We start from the raw sequence: 23,627 nt of genomic DNA, 5'->3' as shown, positions 1-23,627 counted from the left end.
CTCCCTCTCTAAAACCTTACATTTCAAAAACATTATTCAAGGTTTATGTACACATCATAAACCTTAAACACACAAACAAGCATGCTGAGTGCAAACACTGTATTCCGCCCCCTTACCTTGATGAAGGGAAATGGTTTACCTGTACAGAACTCCAAAATACACTTGACATGCTTACTGCAGGTAGCCACCTCTATTGCATGCCCAAGACATTACTAAGTGTGTGCAACTCTGCTCCTATCAGTGACGCTCATGGCACCGCATTATTTTTTTCAATTAGTACAAAAGATGTGAATAAACTTTGATGAAATGATTCAAGGAACTTGCTGCCAATCAAACTGAATTTGGAAAACCACTGCCAACTTAAGAAAGAAAGAAAGAAAGAGACAGAAGGAGAGAGAGAAAGAAAAAGAAATAACAAGAGAAAGAAAGAAAAAAGACAGAAAGCAAGCAAAGTGTTTTTTTTCCAAGGATTCCACACCTTTTAAAACATTTCCCAATATGTGCTCGAAGACGTCACAACACCATCTGCATGGTGTTTTAATTTTTTTACCCAACTGAGACACAACTCAGCACAGACTGCCCGGTAATGTAACAAGTTTGGCTAGCTTCTCACAGTACTATTACAGCCAAATAAAACTAAGAAACAATAAAGGTGGGTGGCCCACTCTTCTTTTAACTTCTGCACACCATGTATCGTTCCCAACGAACACCAAAATGAAATGCTCTCCTCAAAAAAGAGACATTAAGTCCTCACTACGAGCAGGGAGCGCAATGTACCCCTCGCAGATCATGCATTACGAACTGGCTGTTAGCTGTTTGGGACAGCACTGCTAACTTCGCCTATGTTGTCATGTTATTTTTTAGCGAATAGAAAACTGATAGCACTTGACAACATCAAATTCATTTGATGTGCATGTTATTTATCAAACAGGTGCACCGGCCTGGAAGCGCAGTTTGCCTGTCATCTGAGACATAGGTTGCGTGCGATCAGTGAAGTGTGCCTCTCTTCTTCATGCAAATGTGTTTAGCATTTAAAGGAGGAATGCACACATAACAGAGGGAGATCTAATAAAAGTGGTTGACTGCACATTCTGGTACATTTATTAAGGCTAGCACAGTATTCAAGGGTCAGTTTTACAAGGAAAAATCTTTGCTTCTGCAAAGCAGGTGCAGATTTGAAATGGTATATTAAAGGAACGTTGTGGTGGGGGAGATGAAAATTAATAATCCTGCATTCTGCAGAAATCACCATGACAGCAGAAACATGTGTAGGAGAGCTACAGTGAATTATTTAGAAATGAGAGTGACAGCTTCTTAGAAAGAAAAGTAGTGCAGTAATAATAAAGAAGCACAATATTGCACAGTTTTCTTACAAAAATATAAAGAAGGTGGGGAGTTGTGGCTTTGTGGTCATTCAACCTGAACTTGAACTTGACATCCTCGGAGCTAATGCATTACGGTGATTGCACACTTGACATGTAGTTGAAGTGGCATGTATTTTTAAAGACATTTTATATGTTTAATGACTTCTGCTGCATTGGTTTTACAAACCTTACGACAATTTTATCGTAATAGATGCCCAACTTATTTAGTTAGAGTTTAATCAGGGACTTAGTAAATGGCTTGGAAACTTTAACATTTCATTTAATGGGAACTCAGCATCATTACATTTTTATTTAATTTTTGGGGCTTGATTTCTTTCATGATTTATTACCCCATCGTATCCCCATTTCACCACTGAACTGCGTCTTTGGAGATCTCGTTTATATGCAGAGCGCACCTAAAAGACAGTCCTAGTTACTGATAATTAGCTGCTGCTTTAGTAAATCAGACGCTAATTTCATGTAGATTGCGAGCGCAAATATGTACATAAATCTGGCCCTGACACTCAGAGTTTGGCACTGGGTATTATGGGGATTAACAAACCAAACTGAAAAAAAAAAACACATTTGATGAAGAAAAAAAATGCTTTTCAAACACTAAGAAGAAACTTTATAGAAAATGGGGTGGCGAGACATCATTTTAAGGTGGCAGCTGCTTTCATGTGCTACCTCAGTGGCTGTGTCACAGCACACAAAAGAAATTATGATGTACCTTATTATTCAACCTTGAGACTGCAGAGAGCTTACAGCCAACTGTTATCTCATATAATGCAATAAGCATACGCTGTAGGTTAAATGTTAATGTGAAGTTTCACTTTTTCTCTTTCTCAAGAAACCCGCTGTAAAGCAAATGTTAATTACAAAATAACTAGATTTAGGTACAATGACAGTGTCATTGTGGAGCCAGTGGTTCCACAATGTGATCATAGGATGATGAAGGAGATTGATGACCTGACTTTTTTTACTGACTTGATATATTTGATAGAAAAATAAGTTTTCATTTCAGCTGATCACTCTCCATTAGCTCACCACTCCAATTGCATTTATTGCTGTCCAGCCCTTTTGTTTTGATGTTGTTTTTTTTATTATTATTGTGACTCCACCAGCATCCAAAGATCTAATTATAAAATTCAATGTTCAGCTCTCTCCTTGCACTGAATACTTGTCAAATTTATATAGAGATCGATATTTGAGAAATAGCCAATAACTAATTAGAAGAATGAAAATAAAACAGAAAAACAAATGAGATAAAATGGTTATGAGATAACAGTACCAGACACAGTAATATTGGATTGTCACATGGGTCGGCAAAAACTGAGATACTTTTTGGAAAGGCCTCACAAAGATAAGAGGCTTTTTATGATGCATGTAACAATTGTAACCTTAAAGCAATACTCCACCTAAATAGATTTGCGAATGTAGCCTCATCTCGGCCCAAAAACAAAACAAAAACCCCCAAGAATGACAGGAATGTGTTTAACATACAAATGGACAGTGGAAAAGTTGGTTGTACTGTAAAAGTTCAAGAAGTTTCAGTGATGGTGGTGTGTCTTCCTTAAGATCAGGTCCTCTACCAGAAGCCTGGGAGTTTGAGGGTTCTGTGCAGTATCTTAGCTCCTAGGACGGCACTCTTCTGAACAGAGACCTCAGATGTTGTACCTGGATTCTGCTGGAGCCATTCTCCCAGTTTGGGGGTCACAGCCCGGAGTGCTCCGATTACCAATGGCACCACTGTTGCCTTTACTCCCCACATCTTCTCTAGCTCCTCTGTCAGCCCTTGGTATTTTTCAAGCTTCTCGGGTTCCTTCTTCCTGATGTTGCTGTTGCTCAGGATTGCTACATCTTTCTGTTGTTTGTTGATCAACACGATGTCTGACTCCACACACACAAAAAAAGGTTAGCAATAAAATCTGTTGAAACTGATTGAATTCCTTTTGCCGTTCATGAGGAAATGCTCACAGGCCCATTTCAAGCATACCAAGATTGAATGCTTGCTATTCAAAAGACAGATTTTGGGTGGAGTATCGCTTTAAGATATTTTGGGGAAACAAGGCCCACGTAACCGCGAGCCTAATTTGTTTTGTCATCTAGAGACACTATACAGAGCTGCTTCATTGGCGATGAATGAAAGAATGATATTGTGGACTGATAGATTTAAGCAATTACACCCACACGAGCTTTATTTAATAGGAGTTAGGGCTAACATTGTTGAACCAAAAAATGTGCTTAGATCCGAGGAAAATCACCCTGGGTTGTGTTACACAGTGCACAAAGACGTCCTCTGATTCATTGTCACTGAAGCAGCTTGAGGGCCTCTTAACGCCAGCTCCCATTTGAGCACAGGGTGTGTTGTTTCTAGCTTTGACAGTGGCATCATTTTCACAAATCTAGATTTAACTTTAGCCATGAAAATAAAAACATTTTTGGACAAGACTAATTTGTTGCTCAGAGGCATATTTGTAAAATTTAGGAAACATGTCTAGATGAGCACAAACAAAAGCTATGCACATTTTATTGCAGTAAATCAGCTATCGGATACTCTTCCACCATTATGGGACGTTTGTGAAGAGTTAACACCCTCGGCAGAATACTAGAGCATTATGCCACTGAATAGTGTTACATTATTAAGACCTTGCATTTTCAGTTTTGTGGAAATATTAGCATAAATGCTAACACAGAGAGAAACAGTTACCCCTCATGACATCTCTTTTGGAAGCTTATCACAGGAGTCAGCGGATATGATTTTAAGCACAAATGCAAATCCTGCAAGACAGCGAGAACACTCACTGACCCAAAGTTTTCCAGCTATGTTGACCATTATGGAAACTGTGGCACAGCAGCACACTCCAGCTCCTAGTAATGTTAGCTCTGATGCTAACTCCAGGGAAAGTTAGTGTAATCTTGTCCCATTGGTTGGAGCTGACACTAATTTCCTGGGACAGGAGTGTAGCGGTGTGTGATTTAGCGGCGTATGCTAAGTGCTGCTGGAGCTGCAGGCTAGTCTGTGGGCACCAGGGCAGAGAGAGCAAGCTGGGAAAGTACTGACTTGACTAACTGGCCTGATTAGACCGGGTGTGAGATGACATGGATCAGATACACACACTAAGCCAGCCGGAAAGACAGATTGGCAGAATTAGAGAAAGACTGAAAAAAATGAAATACATTAAGATAAAGATGATTACCATACATAGATGCAAAGTTAAAAAACAAGGAGAGGGCCGGATGAAGAGATACAGAGACAGTGGGTTAATTTTGTGGACGTGATGTTTCCTCCTGGGGTGTTTTTCAGCTCTGCTGGACTGTGGTGGTGTAAGAAATTGGCTGAGATGCAACGTAGCATTCGCATCATGGTTTCATTAGCTCTCATTCAGCCCAAGGCATTTCACACTGCATTTCCTCTACTCATCTGCTTCTCTTAGATCTGCTCACATTACAGGAAAAGGTAACACGGAGTAAGCTGAAGTAGGAACAGGAGCTTAAACTCCTCTGTATTAGCCTGGAATTTGGTTAGGATATAGAGTTGAAAGAAATGTTATTTTTCAACTCGACGAATGTTATTGATTGATGCAGACACTCGGGTGCCTTTAGCGATTTGGAATGTTTCCCCTCATACCCCCATGACTGGGGTAAATCAGATTACATTTATTTCAGGATTATTTTATCCATTAATAGCTGGCACTTTACTTTGAACATGGCCTACAGGCTTAGATTATGTTCAAATAAAGGCAGACAGTGGAAGAGAGATTTAGGGCGTCTCACGAAGCCCGATTAGCACTTTAGCAAAAATAAAGTTAGGTTTTAACCCTGCTCTCCTAATGGCTGCCCACTCTGAAACTAAATTAAATGATTTTTGAATAGTGGAGGACAGAAAGAGGACAGTAAACCCCCAGCTCCAGTTTGTGCCTATCATATAATCTTTGGTTTTGCACTTGAGACTTGCACTAATAATTAGATTCAGGTCACATATCTGAGTCACACTGTTTTTATCAAAGATAAATACAAGCCGCTCTTTGAGAAACCCTGCGGGCCGGTTTACAGCGCTTACTGCGTTTTTGAAGACATGCTCAGAATACACAAGACTCTTATACGCCGATGATCCGAAATAAATTCTGTCCACAACATGGTGAAGTCGATTTTGAACTCTTTCACAAGGTGTGACTCAACTTCTTTCAAACACACAAAGATAGCAAGAAGTGGGAGTTCTTGCTTGTCTTGTAGGACACACAGAAAATCTGAAGATGTTATATACAGGAGGACACAAAATAGAAAATAACATGGTTTTAGATAAATAAAAACGTTAGGAGTTTCAGTTTTTGCAACAAACAAAGTTCCATCTTGTTTATTTTCTTATAGCTTGATTCAATGATGTTTTCCTATCATTATGCATGTACTGATAGGCGATATGTTATCAACCCCTCTGTGTAAACACACCTTGTGGGATTAGGAAGTCCTGAGAATAGACTGTTATTTTGTAAACACCTTGAAGGCTGGTTATCTGGGATTAACATTTTTTGATAAGATTTAAGCAGCTCATAAAATAAGGACGTATCAGTATTTTTTGCCTTGCATGTGTACAGGAGAAACTGGGGACTGAACTGCCACCTCTGTGATTAATCAACGTCCTGAGCACAGCCACCCAACATACAGTATGTCTCACCTCACCTGTGACAGGCTGCTGACAGGCGGTGCTGTGTATGTACTTAGTGGGTGAGCTTTGTAAATAAATCCAGAATTGTAATCGTCTGGTTTTGTGACGCAAACTGTCACCGTTTCTTCGCAAGGCGGTTCTTTGGGTTAATATTTTGTGTTTATGTTTTCAGGGTATGATGGGTGTAGTGGGCTGGATGTTGCTCCTACTCTCCCAGATGATGGTGCCTGTGGCGTCCCAGAAGCCTCCAGGTCTCAGTGTGGGTGTGATCATGGGCCAGACGCGCCACATTTCTGATCAGGAGCTCCGCCCACCTCGGCGCCCTGATGATGCCCTTGACGTCTCTGTGGTGATACTGAGGATCAACCAGACAGACCCTAAGTCTGTGATTACACAGGTGAGAAATCAATATTACATCAGTGTTACACACATACTGTACACATGCAGTTTATAACACACACACACACACACACTGTCTGTCTGTGTCTGTTTGACACCTGAGTTTATTTCACTGTGTCCCAAGGTGTGTGAGCTTCTGTCTCGCACTCGTCTCCATGGCCTTGTGTTTGCCGATGGCACCGATCAGGAGGCCATTGCCCAGATCCTTGACTTCCTCTCCGTTCAGACGCAACTTCCAGTCCTGGGAGTCCACGGAGGCTCCTCTATGATTATGGCTGACAAGGTGAGTGACTGTGACACAAACAAAACACACTCCTGCTTTTTCTCTGGATACACAGTGTTTTTGTTTTGGAGATTAGGAAGTTGCAATCCCTCATCTCAGTCACCTTTAAAATGTTGACAGATAATGCTTTTCAAACTACACTTTTTTTCAGATGTGCCGGCATGTTAGCAATTTGCTCATATCAAGTTAATTTCATTTAAAAATTCACAATGCAACAAAAGTTACCTCATGACACTTTTCATAGAGAGCAGGTCAAAATCATACTCTATAATTTACAGACACCAACCAGTTCCTCCAGATACTTATTTCCATTACCAGTAAGTCACTATAAAATAAACTGCCCATTGGAGAGATTTCATGCTTATCTTCAGCTGGTGGGAATATGAAACCCCAGCTTTTGATAAATGTTACATTTTGCTTCCTGTAAGTCATTTTAAAGAAGCAGTGTGTGAGATTTAGTGGCATCTAGATGTGAGGTTTGCAGATGCGCTAAAACTTCTCCCATGTGCCCTGCTTGCACTCTCGGTTCGGATTCCTTTGGTCTTTACTGTTCACGGGAGATATTTAGCTGGTCGTAATTATCCGCAGAAGTCTCATGTTCTCCAAAACAAGCGAACAAGCTGATTAAAACCAGTAAAAACACTGAATAAAGCAGTTTTATGTTGCCAATCAATGTTTGTGTCGTCACAGATGGGCTGCTAGCCCAGCATCTGCTAATGTGTGCTCACCGTTTTTCTCTGATGTCTTAAGTTCAAGATGTTCAGGAGGTCTTTACGGTGAGCTGAATTATTGACGAAGGTCTTTTTGTCTCTGAAACGAATGGACCCTGTGATTTTAACTGGTAAATACACTGAATAAACAGTTTCACCCTGAAAATCTGTGTTTTTCCGATGGTGTTCAGCTCGTTGTCAAGGGGCTGCTTACTACAGTGGTAGATGCGAAAACGTGAATGACCCTGTCTAGAGCCAGTGTGTGGTTTGTCTGTTCCGGGCTACTGTAGAAACATGGCGGTGCAACATGGCAGACTCCATGGATGAGGACTCGCTCTTTATGTAGATGTAAATGGATCATTCTAAGGTAATGAAAACTAGGGTTGGGTCGGTATGAGAAGAAAAAAAAACGGTCCGTTTTTTGTGAAAAACCACATCAAGTCAGTAATACCAGATTTTCGCCACTTGGGGGCGCAGTTGACTCATTTGAAATAAAAACGACCATATAACAACAGAGTGACAGTAACACTTTGTTTCTTGTATTCCTTACAAATAAATTTTGCAGCTTACTCAATCAGTGCAAACAAGGGTTGCCTCCTTCGTCTGGCTCAAAGCCAAAGTGTTGCCATAGTGACGCATTCTTTGATTTCTTCGAGACTGAATTATCTGCCATTATCGACTCCCCAGGCTACAGTAGAGGCCTTGGCGCAGGCGCACTCGCACCCCCTTGCTCAGTCCCCACCCCACACTGATGCGTGGAGCGGTGTCCGCGCGGTCGTGCTTTGTGCACACAGGGCTTGCGGACATCTGCTTTTACTGGGCGGACCTCCGCGGAGTGCGCGCCGCGTACATTCCGCCAGGTATGCAGTCCAAGAGGGAGTACCGAACCGAATTGGTATTACCGAGAACCGACCCAGCCCTAACGAAAACATGTTGATTCTTAATGTTCAGGTGATTATACACACGCAAAAAAACAAAACAAAAAATATACTTAATATTCCATTTCTGCCAATGTACTCCCCTTAATCCTTCACACAGGACCTTTAAGCTGTTTCCAGTGGATGTCTAATGGCTATCTTGAGGTTTTGTTGAACTGAGAATGGACATGGTTAACTTTTATCACACATAAATTGTCTGAAGATGTTTTAGTCAGCGTGTTGTAGATTAGAAAATGACACACTAGAGGCTTTGGAAGCTTGTTTGTGCTATCACTGCTGCTCTGTCAGATGATTTTTTTTTGTTTAAGTACAGAGGAGAAACACTGCCAACGCACTGGATTGATGGCTGGTATCACCCAGCACATTTTTATGTTAATTAGCCTTATGAAAGGTTACTTAGTGCTCATTTAAAAGTACAGTATTCATAAGGTCAGTCGAAGTCTTTGCATAGAACATGCAGCATTCTCTGGTACATCATTTTGAGAACAGATGATCAAGCATTGTTTAAATGTGTAATAATGCATTTTCTGCTTGGTCTGAAACTGGGCTATGCAAAGCCAAAAAAAAGAAGCACGCATCACGTCTACTGCGCTCAGTGGGATGCCAGAAAAATAGATTCCCAGTTTTTAAAAGAAAAAAAAGAAGCTATCCTTTAAGATCGGATTTTTGTTTTATTTTGGTGTGATGCTCAGTGCAAAGTTAGGGATGTACATCTCTTTCTTAGTTGAATTCTCTCTCTGGTACTGACTCTGTAGACCTCGCTAACTGACAGACAGACTGAAGGAGCTTTGATAAAAACACAACTGGTTCTTTAGCTTTTAAATCTCTCAGGGCACAGCAACCAAAACACAGGAACCAATAACTGCAGCAATACAGCGGCCTTTTGAAGTAGTGGTTGATGGGGGAGGCAGTGTGAGTGTGAGAAAACACAAGAAAAAGAGACAGCGAAAGGTAAGAGAGACGGTGAGAGTTGGCTTGAAGGTTATAGGAGTGAGGTTGCAACATGAAGGTCACTGACTTAAATCTCCCACTGAGAACATAATGATAGGGAAAATAAATAAATTGTGTTTTTCCCGCCTTCAATCGCTGCCGTTGATGTGCCATTAAACGAGGTACTTAACCCCCAGCTGCTCTAATTGAACTGCTCAGTGGCCAAAAGTACAAGAGTGCGGTCATTCTCGGCAGCTCCCAGGTGTGAGCGCGAGTGTGTGTAGCCCGTAACTAACCAGCCCCCCTGCAACTGTTCCTGCAGGTCTGTCCTGTAAATATAAAAGTCTTCCTGCCTGGTTTAAATTAAGGGCAAAAGCAGCCCACTGGCAAGCAGGTTCGGAGGCTCAGTGAGTCAGCAAATCATTTGAAAGAGCATTGTTGGTAGATTGGTGTTTTTTCTGAAGTTCTGATGTGTGTGGTTGTTGTAGTTCTCATTTACAGTATCTGCCCCGTCCAGAAGGACATAGTTCAGATGTGTGTGGAAAAGATGTGAGAGGATATTGATGATTTTCCTCCCTTGGGTCCATCTTTGAATAATTATTTTTGTTGTGTTTTTTTAAAGTTCCTGCAACTAAGGATTGCTTTCATTATTTGCTGATTACTTTTGGTTTAGTCAATAGCTTCTTTGCATTTGAGGTCAGACATCGGTGCACTGTCCAGATGGAGGACATGCAGCTGGGGGGGGGGGGGGGGGCACTTTAAGTCCCAAATATTGACGGATATTAAGAGGAAAAGTAAAAAAAAAACATAAAATCATTTTTTAAAAAAAACATTATTAATATCATTGAGAAACAGCAGCAGATGTTGTTCCGAAACCTCCATCTTCAGTCTGGAGAAGCAGAGTCAACTTATTTCAAAAATAAACTGTAAAACTGTAAAGCGTTGTGTCAAACGTGCCTCAGGTTGGAGGCAATTATAATGGATTGGACAACTTCTGTGTTTTTAGCCATGACCTACATTTTTTATGGCATTTTACAAGATCTCTGGGAACGGTTGACCCAGTAGATACTGGGTAGATACTGATGGTAGATACTAAAGTTAGCTACTGTTACCTAGTAACATTAGCCCCACAGCAGAGCAACACATTCTCACTCCGACCTCGTCACATATTGATGTTTTGATCATGGACTTTCCACGTCCACGTACTAAGTGCAAAGCACCCTGGGTGTATTGGTTGCTGACATTCTGGGACACCATGTCAACTTCTTTTACACTTCCGTTTCCACAGGAAATTCAACGTTTACATGCAGTCTCTTTCAAAATAAACGCACTATGTTGGTACAACACCACGAATTGACTTTTTTTTTTTTTTTTCCTTCAACAACAAACACACATGGTTGGGTTTAGGCAAAAAAAACACGTGGTTAGGTTTAGGAAAAAACGAACAGGGTTTGGCTTTAGAATCATACGGGACGCAAACACCGCTCTCTCGGGTCAAAGTTGGTGTTTGTTAGACCCATCCACCGCCCCTTCCCGCCTGCCCCACTTGGACTTTCACTGCCTTAACTTTTGTCTTTGTCCTGCTGCGTTTCCCCCTGAAGCAGCCGGTTGCTGTTACGTATCATGCCAACATTAAAGGACGCCTTTTTCATTGATTTCTGACGCTGCAAGTCACTGCCCAAGTGTTGGATTTCGACGACTTCGGAGTGGGACCATGCTCAGCGGAGCATTGTTGTATAGAGTTAAAATATAAAAGACAGTAATGCTCATTTCAGTTGTTGACCCAACCGCACACAAAATAGTTAAAATCCGCTATACTGCTGTACGCTGTCATCGACTCACCATGTAACGTCAGTAATGTTAGGAGCTCTGGAGGATGTGGTAATTTGTAACGACAATCATATCCACAGCAGCAGGCAAATTGGTCAAGTTGTGGGAGGAATCACTTTGCCTTGTTTTGTATGGATCACATCCAACATGAGTTTCAGTTTTCTGATGATACTTGCTGCCTGCAGGTTCATCCAACCATTTTATGTAGTCATGTTCCTCTATTTCCAATTCATGCAGTATATAGATTTATCACTTCCTGCCCTCCATTTGAATTTTAATATCATAATAGTCACGATTGCAAACAAGCTATTGAGAGTAAAGATAGGCTTGAACCCTCCTCAGTTTATTAGATGTTAAAAAGAGCTGGTACATATTAACACCATTTTCTAGATCCAAAAGCAACCTTTTTAAAATTATTTTTTTTGTCCAGCCAGCACTCCAAAAACCAAATCTATAAATTTGTGATGATATGAAACAGATGAATCAGCCACACACGAGAAGCTGCACCAGCAGATGTTTGGCTTTTTTTTCATGATAAATGAGTGAAGGGAATAATTGATTATCAAAATTGTGGAAATTAGTTTTTTGTTGATTGACTAATGGATTAATCAGTGACTTGTTTCAGCAGCAGTCACAATGCTGTGCTGTAACATGCTCCTGTCTTGCCTGGTGACAGAGCCAAAGGAGGCCATTACGGAGGTGATGAGGACTCTCAGTGAGGTTGACACATGTGCTTGACACTCACACTGTGAGGGTGATCTCATCACACTGACCCTGCTCTGCTCTCAGCTATGTTAGCGCTCAGTGACTTCAGAATATGATACCCATGTAAATGGCATTGGTGTGAATAGTTAGAATAAAAAAAAGGAAAAAAAACAGACTTATTTTGCTATAAGCTGAAAATCTGCCTCCATGTACTTCTTGGCTGTGTGACTGTTGATTTCATACCTGCTGCAGTGCTGTGGTTGTAATCTGGATCGAAAGAAATCCCAGTGGGCTGGTAACAATTCAGCCTGATTACTGTGGGCTAACAAACAATATTGTGCTTTCTGCAGCCTGAACAGGCAGAGCCTCGCGCTCTCTGTCTCCACACACACACACACACACACACACACACACACACACACGTCTTTAATGTTGCAATCAAGTCTATAGTATAGAAGTGAAAAATGAGCGGCTCATCCTGCGTTACCTTGGTTATCCTGGCTCAGCACAGTAGTAGTCTCCTCATGATGTTTTAGATGGAGAAGGGAAAAAAAGAAAGAAGAAGATGGTGCCAAGAAAATACAGAAAAAGAACTTCAGCAGGCAGGCAAGTGCTCTAAAATAATGGATATACGTGGAGGTGGGCAGTGCAAGTGTGAAATACTTGGTGTTAAAGCAGCGTTAAGCTGCCAAGATGCAAACTTAACTGTCATGATTATGTCACATTTCATGTAAAGGCTTTCTCCAGTTGTCATTTTTATCAGTAGCTGGCCGCACAGCCATCATACTCGATCACATAAACAGGAGCAGGCATTGCAGGCATCCCTGAAAACTGTGATAAACAAGATTGTGGAGACCAGTAACTTACTGCAACGACTCCTCAGGTTTTAAAAAGGACAGGTTTTATTTGTCAACATTTTCTTCTGTTTACACACGGTGTGATTTCTGAGCTCAGTGCTAATGTGTTTATCCCAGAAACTAGAATATTTTTTATCTGCTTTTCAGTTGGGGATAAATGTCTTCATTTCAAGTGGGGTCAAACACGGGCGTTTGTTGTTTAGTCGTGTGTGGTTTGGTTTCCAATTACCAGGACTGGACTTGGCTTTTGTGATGCCCTAGTCGAGATTTTGCTTCTGGATCCACTTCTTAACTGTCTAATATTTCTTCACAGTATCAACTCCACTAACATCAGTGTTTTTGTAATACTGCACAAAAGAGTGAATATATCTGGAATGAATCTACATCATGTAACAAGAAGCATCATGCCTGGGGGATACTTTAGCAGTCCCCTCCCAATACAGACCCTCACCATTAGCACCTTACATGATCATTTATCTCCTGGGCTGAAATTAATTCCCACTCATCCGCTGCCTGCTGTAGATCAAACTGCCGTTCACATGAAGTAGACCCCAGACCCCCATATAAACAGCTTTCACAGATGTTTAACATGAGCAGTCTTGGGGAAAAACAATCTTCTCTCAAGCTCAGTGTGCAAATGTCCTTCGATTACTTACTCACATACATGCACATCCACATGCAGTAATTGTGTTAGGAATATATTAAACCAATGAATGAATAAAAGGAAAGAATAAGCGTAGAAATAATAACCTACAGGCATAAGTGGGCTTTGTTTATTGCATGTGATTTAAAGTGAAACATTGATGTACCAGCCAGGGATGAACCGAACCGACATTATTTTTGCATTCCAGTGTTTGTTTATTTTGTTTATAATATACTTCCCCTTGTGCCTCTGCCAGCATCAGCAATGTCCAAAATAAATTCCACCCCAATAGGACCAGCCCTAACAAATCAAAGAATCATCCATTTGTGTTGTGCCAAACACATTTTTTTTTCCCTAAATGAAAACAAAAGAATCGATGTCACAACAGGTCCAACCTCTCTCTCTGTCTCTCTGTCTCCCTCTCTTTCAATCTTCCTCTGGTCTCTGCCTCCCCGATAATGCATGTCAGTGTGGAGCAGTGAGGAATAATCTACGAGAAGTTGGATGGTGTGCTGTGAGAAGAGAGACACGTTTAGGGAACACAGAATTGATGTGGAGAGAGGGCATGTGTAAGCCCAGGAGAGGAACAGGATTAGTTTGGAATGTTGTACTTCCATTACAGAGGGACCGCTTTGGGAAATAAGAAATGTTGTTGGCTTTACCTCGCCCCCCCACCCCCCCACCCCCACCCCACATGCGCTCACTCATTCTCCGCCAACCTTGCTCATCTCGTCTTTTGACTTCCTACTTCTTGGTGTGTGGGCGATAGAGGGTGGGGGTTGGGGGTCACAGTGCGTAGCGTAAGAACACGAACATGCTGAAATGGAAGGTTGTGAATTAAACATGCGTGTTCTTTCTGCTTTGCTCTGCCACTGTGGTGGGATGCAACCCTTGGTGTCTGTGTATTTGCATGTGTGTGTGTGGCTGTGTGTGTCCCAGTCTGGGATGTCCCATATCAGTAGGGGCCATTTGCCCAGGTTCTCTGCTGAGTCGCTTTAATATTTAACACCTGCTCCCCTCACCTGCTGTCACTTGCTGGAGATACACTGCTGTGTCACTCACTCAATGAATCCTTCCCCCACTTTCACCTTTAATTCTTTTTCTCCTGCTCTGTAGCTCTTACTTCCTTTTTGTCTCCCTGTCTCCCCCAGCCCTGTGTTTCTGTCCTGTTTCCATTTTTCTTTCTCCTCCACATCTCCATCCCCACTGTCACCCCGTTCTTCTTTCCCATCTCTTTATTTTGTTCCTGTCTCTCTGTCTTCTCGTGTCTTCTCCCGCTCTTGCATCCACCGTTGTTATTCTCTGGTGGCTCGGGTTGTGAGAGGAACAGCCAGCTACGTTTGAAGGCTTTGGGAAAATCTTGCTAGCCTTGAACCCCTGTGACGCAAGATTAGATGATGGGTTTCTGTGTCTGCGTGAGAGAGAAAGAAAGAGAATGAGAGAGGGAGGGAGTGAAAAAAGAAAGTAGCTGGGTTAGTATGGTTACTATAGTGACTAAACCAGACTACAGCATTTAGTTCTGTTCTGCCTGCTGCTAAGGTTCCCTGGCTGCGTTTATACCGCAGGTATTCATGCCCAGTTCCTTCTGGCGTAGCTGGGCACCACTCTGAACACAACTGGCTGTTGATGAGAAAGCCAGTGAGAGATCATGTCCTTGTCACTGCACAGGCAACTCCAACTACCTTCACACTAAGATGGCTAATTCTGAAATGCTATTTATGTGTGAAAACAATGCAAGTCAACACTAACATTTTCAAGTTGTTTTGAAAAAGCCTTTGTCTCCATTGGAATGCCTGAAAACTGGGAAAATGTTTAAATATTCCTGTAAATAAAGACCACAGACAGCAGACAGCTAGCTCATCTTAGAATATATCTTCAGAATTTTTAATTAGGGCTGCACAATTTATCTAAATATTATCAAAATTGAAATATAGCCAGGTTCAATATCCAAATTGTACGATAAATAAAACTAAAATGTGTCACAACACACACAACCATTATAAAGGAAGCATTGTGGTGCTACAGAGATGCCCCGGCCTACAAATTATATTCCAGATGTAAGGGAACATGCTTATTTGGTACAGACCCCCGCAAAAATCACATAATCGTAGTCTTTATGTTTTTTTAGTGGAATTGAAATGCAAAAATGACCATTATAAATAAAACCGCAACTCATATCAATCGCAATATCAGTCAAAATAATCACAATATGACTTTAATTGCATATTGAGTGATTAGCAGACACTTGCATTATTTGATCACAGTGATCAGATAGGTGGCAGAAAGTTAACAGAAGTCGTAACTTTACTGCAAAACATTTTTTACCCCAAAAAACTCTTATTATCTCTGTCTGCACTATAAATGTATAGCAGGACTTTTCATATTTTTCCTCTCTGGAGACTGCCAGTTTTGTGAGAAAATAAAATACCAGTTTAGTGTAAAGGTCCAAAATGTATAGAAAAAGATTTGTATTCTTCTGCTGGTAGGTTGCAGCACATACATTAGGTTGACAGGAGGTAAGAAAAATGCAGAAAATACAGTTTGAAACTGACCCATATTGTGGGTCATATGGCGGTTACCCTCGAAACAACCCGCATTATATTGTGTGCATGAATATCACATAGACTTGATGAACAGACATTGACTTAACCTAAATGCACAATGAAATCTCCATCTGTAGTGGAAGCAAACATCTGCCAAGTTAGCTCTCAGCTAACTGGTACAGCACATCAAAGAGCATCGTTTATGTAATATACATCATCACATACAAAACACAGAGCAAACTCTAATAAAAAGAGAAATTAATATGTAGACACTACCAATTGATTACTAAAGCATTTTATTCTTTCAGTCAACAACATCATGGAATAAAGTGTATTTCCTGTTGCAGTATTTGCTGTTGTCTGTGGCCGTCAGAAATTAATCTCCAGTGCAACTCTGATGGAAAGATGTTTAGTGAAAAATATTTCAGGGGTGCAATAAAGCTACAGTCCATTACTTTTATGAAAATAATTTTTTGTCATATTCGCTGAAACACATATTCAATATTCTGAAAGTAGTCTCGCTCACCAGACCTTTCTCAAGAAAAGAATGGTCTGGCTGGGCCGACTCTCACTTTAAGATTGGAGGAAAAAAACGCCCCGGCTGCTTGTACTTCTTTCAACCAATCACAATCGTTCTTGGCGGTGCCACAGCAACAGTGCGCTCGCAAAAATATTGCCGGGGGGAAACAGGTTTTGGTGTAACACGCCCACAAAAATATCGCCTACAGGACGCGAACCATGGCAGAAAAATGGCTACATCCCCACAAGATCAAACACTGCAAAAGTTAGTAAAGAACGTGTTGAAAACTGCAACCGGAGGTGGTAGGGCAGGACTTCAGCAGGTGGCTCGTTCCGCCCAATGAGAGGCTGATCTATGCAGCGAACTTCCGCCCACTCAGACTGTCTGAAAGAAGTGCATGAGAAAGATTAAAAAAAAAAAAAAAAAAGATGTCCCTCCTTCTCTCTCTACACCCTCTAATGGCATTTGCTAGAATCAGAATATGGCAGATCAAAGACAACCAATCAGAGCCAAGGGGTTACTAACGCATCTGTCAATCGTGTTAGTCACAGCTCGTGAACTACGGTCAAACTAGGCAAATTAGGTACTGTTTAGTTGTAAAATGAGGACGTTTGTGACCTGGCCACCATCTTGGATCTAGTCAAGCCAAGAACTCAGTACCGCCCAATGACCAATGATCATTTTTTATCTTATCAGTACACTAAAATATGTTTCTGAAAACATTTGAGGCAGAAGTAGGCAATGCAGCTACAGAATCTTGATTCATATTTGATCAGCGCTGCTTAGTTTTGACTGCAGTTTACGAGCTGTGACTGACATGATTGACATCTGCATTAGAGACTCCCCGGCCCTGACTGGTTGTTTTCCTTCACATGCAGTAAGGCCATTAGAAGCAATACGAGGCAATAGAGTAGGCAGAGGAATATGATTTTTGTCAGATTTTTCTGTCTCATTTAGATATATGTGAATATAGAGACAGTTTTAGCTAACATGACAAAAAGTTATCTTTTATTTAAGTTACCAACTGTGGTATTAAGATGAGTTGCGTCAGTAAATATGAATGTATTTAAAAACTGAGCAAAAAGGAATCTTAAAAAATCAGACTGTCGGAGTTTATCCAGTTTTCATGCTCATAATAAATCCCAAAGTTGTGTCCATTTTACAAGGCAGTGTAATTGAAGCCTTAGTGGGTGACACTCCAAACAAAAACTTAAAAAAAAGTTTTAATATGTTGCATTAAAATTTGTTAATTTGGAACATTCATTCATTCATTCATCTTCTAACCGCTTCATCCTCTTGAGGGTCGTGGGGGGGGCTGGAGCCTATCCCAGCTGACATCGGGCGAGAGGCAGGGTACACCCTGGACAGGTCGCCAGACTATCACAGGGCTGACACATAGAGACAAACAACCATTCACACTCACATTCACACCTACGGACAATTTAGAGTTACCAATTAACCTAGTCCCCAATCTGCATGTCTTTGGACTGTGGGAGGAAGCCGGAGTGCCCGGAGAGAACCCACGCTGACACGGGGAGAACATGCAAACTCCACACAGAAGAGCTCCCACGCCCGGGATCGAACCGGCAACCCTCTTGCTGTGAGGTGAGAGTGCTAACCACCACACCACCGTGCCGCCCTAATTTGGAACAACTTGAGACAAAATTGAAACATAAAACAGAAGCCGATCTATGCCTTGCTCATGTAAATAACAACCTATATTTTTGGTTGTGCCTTGGCTATGACACTGAGCACTGTGTGGAGGTTACCTCTCAGAAGGACGACAGATTTGTAGCATCACTCCTCATCATGTTGTCTTGTCGTGGAGTTGTTTTCATCTTCGGAGGGCAATTGAAATCTTCGCTCCGAGACAGTCACTCCTCACCATCCCTTTTTAACTCTGAGTGCTTTTCATCTTCGGACGGTGACGTTCACTCTTCTTTTGGCTCAGTGACAGTCACTTTACTTTTCAGCACACTTTCCTCCTTTCCTCTTTTCCTCATTTTCTCTTGATGAAGTTTGCATTGCTGCAGGCTGCACTCTTGTCTTCCTCATAAACCATGGTCAGTAACACTGCTCATTGCAACCTACTCAGCTGGTTTATGCGTGTGTTCCTTACCTCTCTGGTGCTGAATTACAGCTGTATACTTGACAGACGAAAAGGTTAAGCTTGCCTTGGTGAGGGGCATCATCAGTTATATAAGCCTGTAACCACCTGACAGATGATTGACAAGACCTCCGAGATTTATTGAGGTTAAATCATGAGATTTTTGTTTTTCAAAATATTTAAACACATTGATGTAAAACACTGTCTCTCCTTTGACAAGATTACTGCTCTAGAAGGATGAAAAATATCCAGTATTTTAAGTGAATGATTGGCTGATTGAATCATATTTCACTGGACCAGACCTCCTGTGAGTTACTAAATGCCAAGGAAAATACAAAATCAAGCAGAAGGCAGCTGAGGAACAGCAGAAAGATAACAAAAACCCTTCGAAAAATAATACTGTTATTACATTTCTGGTCTCTAGGTTGGTGTCATAGTTTCATGGCTTTGAATGCAGAGCTCCGGCAAAGTGCACTTTATTCATATCTTTTAATTTGCTGCAATCGTCTTTGCTGCTATCTCTGAAGTGGTTTTCATTGTCATAGTACAACAGCTATTACTGAAATGTTGATGATAACAAAAGGAATTTTAAAAAAAGATGTAGAGACGTGTCTACATATAGTGTACCATGTCCGGGCCTACAGTGGGAGATACAGTTTTTCCTTTCAGATAAAATCCTAGATGTCGACAGAAAGCAAAAAATTGCTTTGCATTATATTTGAATGCTGCTGAATGGATCACTGTCTTGGAGGATGAGAGAACAGCAATGCTTTGACTTAAAAAAAAAAAAAAAAAAAAAAAAAAAGCTGCTCTCGGCTCCAGGCAAAATCATACCACTCTGCTCCCACTCTGCACACACCCTGTAGCACGTTATGGCTTTAAGGGAAAATAATTTGCATCTAATAATGTGGACATCCACTCTGCAGGGTCAACACAATCCATTACAGCAGTGCCTTTTATAACACCAGATAAATCACAGTTTACCGGCACAAAGAGCCGGTCCCTCAGTGCCGATGTTGCAGTATTTATTGGATGTGAGATTATCAAGACCAAGCCAATTTGGAGAATGAGTTTATTTACCTGGCTGTCAGTGTAAGCTGGTAATCATGCTCACCTATAGAGAGCATGTATTCCTGCTTGCCCAGCAAATATGCAAACACAATTGGTAGTGCATGCTTTGGAACCGTATGCAGTAACCAAACAATGGCCACTATTTGTGCAGTGGCAAAGGACCAGTTGACACAACCAGCATCCCCATTGTGTGTTAGCTATCTCTAGCATTTATATCAACATCAAATTACCAATTACATTGTGAGCCATACACAACCAAAGTCAAAAATGGCTGAAGCTATTTTAGCAGGTTAGCTGTGTTGCACCATCGACATTTATTTGTCAGGATATAAAATGCTCTACTGAGATGCAATGGTTTGTAGACATCTGAAACAGGAGCCAATGGTATGAGTATGTCTTTTGAATAAACTATGACAACCTATTATCCAGTAACAGACCATGCTAATGAGCTTGCTAAAGCTTGCTAGAATCACGTATTTTACAGCCACATATCGTCACACAACAGTTTGTATCATATCTTATGAAAATGCACACACAACAGTTCATATAATATCTAATAACTTGGCGGCCCACCAATGATGTTACGTAGGCTGCTCAACGTAAATTCTTAACATAAAGTTACGTTGATTATTTTAAGGCATATTAAGTTTCGTTGGTTTGGTCTAGGAAAAAAAACATGGTAAGGACATAGCTTAAAATGACTCAAAGTTCACATGGTTACAAATACGGGTCTTCTGAGGAAGGTCCTGGGGGAAAGTCCTGTGTTTTGTGACCCATCCACCAACCTTCCGTCTTACATGAACTAGTTCCTTTTTTAGTTCCATCAGCACACTGGTCATGTGATCACAGCCTTCCCAAATAGGTGGGTTATATACGAATTACTGGCTGATGATTAAGTGCCATATACACGAATTTTGGTACAATACTTTTTTTAGGTATACATACTAACAGTGCATGAGAACAGCCTGTTTATAAAGAAGCACATTCATGCATGTATTCATTCATTCATTCATTCGCTGTGCTATTTTCTGGTGTGACCCGCCTGTTAGGGTTGTTGTTTTTATTAGCTGTTTTACGCAGCACAAGAACACTCTCTTCATGCACTGGTGTTGGATTCAAAATCCACAAACAAAAACAGCCTATGGTGAAACTCTCAGCATCATAGTGAGTTGTTTTCTGTTGACATTGGCCAGACAACTGGAGCAAAAACACTGTCAGTCACAGCTGATTTCCGACAGCTCAGTCTTCATGGTCCTGGCTAGCGGTGCTGCCGCCCAATCACAGCAGCCTAAGCCTCTGCTTTATTCCTTCAGTGGTGATGCAGGCTCACACTAGTCAGCTTTGACACTGACAACCAGTGGCGTTCATGGGGGCAGGAATGGGTTGCCCTTTTTCCTCTTGGGTGCAAATTGCCCTTTTCAACTGGCAATCAAAACTTTTCAGGGCCTGCCCTGGCCCTTTCATAGGGCATGACCTTCTCCGGCTCAGTTGAGTAAGAGTTAGGGCTTTTGCCCATTCTCCTGAAAACTGCCTGTGCAAAACACTGCTGACAACATGTTATCAAATGTGAAATAATCCACAGCGTCATCTGTGTGCCTATAGTGGAGGCCATTTTGGCTGTCCGAAATGCTGATGTCAACACGAGTGCCCTTAGTTCATCAGAGTTTCAGGGAGTGAGACGAATGTTATCTCAAAAAAACTCCCCCCCGCAGTTCTTTCACCATCTACTGAAGTCAAAATATGTCACTGGATTTGAACTACTCTGCTGCATCTGGCCGCACTGATAACAGGCGAAAGATGTGTCACCTCTTTGACTTATAGTGCAGCTGAAAACCAGCAAAATGTTACAAACAGCACAGGTAACTCGTTTCTGTTATATTTACTGTCACTCTGAGCCAAACACAACTTCATTACAAGTCTGCGAAGTGCTGTGGCTTTTCTGTTATTCTATTTAAACCTGCGAATCATCACTGTTAAATTATTCCAGTGTTAACATAAATCAGACAGACCAAAGTCAGAGGACAGAGCAGAAAGGTTAGTACTGAATACTGCTTTTGGATTATCAATGCAATGACACCCAGAGGATTATTGATTTTTCGTTGATATATATTCATTCTGACAGTGAGAGGCCTTGACTGGGAAGGAAAAGTGTCTGATACTGTGGGAGATGTCCAGATTCAATATGAGATAGGGGTGATAATCAGATTCATGATGAGAAGCCCTGATTAACTTGCAGATTGATCTGAGCCGTCTGGATGTATCAAACACCAAATTAAATAAAACTCCACTGAAGATAACTTCAGCTCAAACATCGACACAGTTAATATCACTTGAAACCATGTCAAACTTTATTTTATGACTAATTTGAGCTTGTTTTGTCCTGACATGTTGATTGTAGGTAAAGCAACACAACTCTGGCTTGAATTTCTCTGGAAAACAATCTTGACAGTGTAATGCCACTTGTGCAACTGTCTGTTTGTGTGTCTCTGCGTTCTGTTTATCTGTCTGCGTTGGCAGTGAGTCTCACTTATTGTTGTTTGCTTGTTGGAAACGGCTGCTGGAGATGTCAATCTCTCCTCAGCAGAGCTGCTGCAGCTGTTTAGAACACATCACGGGCAGTGTCGGTGTGTCGTGTTGTCTGTCTGTGCTGTGTGATGGAGCAGCAGGATGTCGCTATCAGCCAACAGGTCCCTCTGTCTCACACACAATAAGAAAATTACCTTAACCGGACCTGCTGTCTTTGCACCTGTGTTTGTGTGTGTGTGCACGACTATTCACCAATCACTCAGATCTGTCAGCAGTCATCTTTAGTCAACCTCAAACACACCACACCACAGCAGTGGCCCCACACCAACCAGCCCTCTATATTATTATATTTTTCTTCATTTTTCTAATCCCACCACTGTCATCTGTCACACACACTCTCCCTCACACACACTTCACTTTCAAGCTTTTCCCCTACATCACACTCTTATATCCTTTTATTTTTCAGTCATTCTCCATGTCTTTTACATGCTCTCTTTCTTCTCATCACCTCTTCCCAACCTATCCCCTTTCCTCCTCTCTTGTCATCCCCCCCTGCTCTCCTCCTTCTCTCACGCCCCAGTTGGGGAGTACAATAAGATGGCAATGGCAGGGCTGTGGTATGTGTGTGTGTGTGCGCGCGCGCACGCGCGTGTGTGTGTATGTGTTTGTCTGTGATGTCACACTACAGCAGCTCTATAGTAGCTCTCTCTTTTTTAATCCCTGTGCTCACAGACCACACTGCTATTTTAAGATTCTATAAACCTTTTCAAAGAAGCTTCAAGGGGAAAGCTTGTCCATGTACTGTGTACTGAGTGTGTGTGTTTGGGAAGAAAGAGTAAGTGTGTTCGGAAGAGAGTGTGTGAGGTATGTTTGCATGCGTGTGTCAGACCAGCTGATAAAGCAACTCACAGCAGTTATGTGGTTCATGTTAGACTTATTCTTAGTCACAAAGACATGAATTTAAAGCCTATTTTGATAGAGAAGATTTGTATAGCGGGTAAACAAAAGTCCCCTCTGACTTTACTGTTTGAATTTAAATCTATTTGGGGATTTGCTCTGTGTAATATTTTTTTTCTCAGAGACTATTCCCAGCTCTCACCTGCCCATTTGCCTTTCTGCCAAATAACATAAATTTTCGAATCTCAAGGAAATGTCAAGGTGAATATTAAGAGGCACAGCTGATGTCATGTTAATAAAGCAGGCACGATCTCCAGACAATAAACAGACAATAAACCCGGCAGTAAACCTGGCTCAAAGTATATTGCACGCTCATTATTGCCACTGCAAAATAATATCTCCAGTCCCGAACTGTCTGATCTCTCATCTTTCATCATATGTAAATCTGTTACTGACACAGAGGAGCTTCTCGGAGGCACTCGGTCTTCCATTTCTGAGTCGATTGCCCCTTTTAAACTATTAACACGCGAACAGAGGAGCCAGCCCTGGCTCAGCGCCTGCACCTGGACCCCTCAGAGGAAAAGGTGTGTAAAAGGAAAAATTTTCACTTATTTAGTGGACCACTGGAAAATATCAGG

At 41.5% G+C, this 23,627-nt stretch overlaps 1 protein-coding gene across 1 annotated transcript in view; it reads left to right on the top strand.

The window, feature by feature from the left end:
* grin2ab (glutamate receptor, ionotropic, N-methyl D-aspartate 2A, b) overlaps positions 1-23,627 on the top strand; it is a 126,381-nt gene that overhangs the window by 23,791 nt on the left and 78,963 nt on the right. The window contains exons 3-4 of the mRNA XM_049571878.1: positions 6,203-6,427; positions 6,554-6,712. Of these exons, the coding sequence (XP_049427835.1) occupies positions 6,203-6,427; positions 6,554-6,712 (384 nt within the window). The remainder of the gene's footprint in view (positions 1-6,202; positions 6,428-6,553; positions 6,713-23,627) is intronic.

The sequence above is a fragment of the Epinephelus fuscoguttatus genome, linkage group LG3 (genome assembly GCF_011397635.1).
Source record: "Epinephelus fuscoguttatus linkage group LG3, E.fuscoguttatus.final_Chr_v1".
Classification (NCBI taxonomy): Eukaryota; Metazoa; Chordata; class Actinopteri; order Perciformes; family Serranidae; genus Epinephelus; species Epinephelus fuscoguttatus.
The sequence above is the reverse complement of the archived record's forward strand: the minus strand, read 5'-3'. Positions and strand labels throughout refer to the sequence as shown.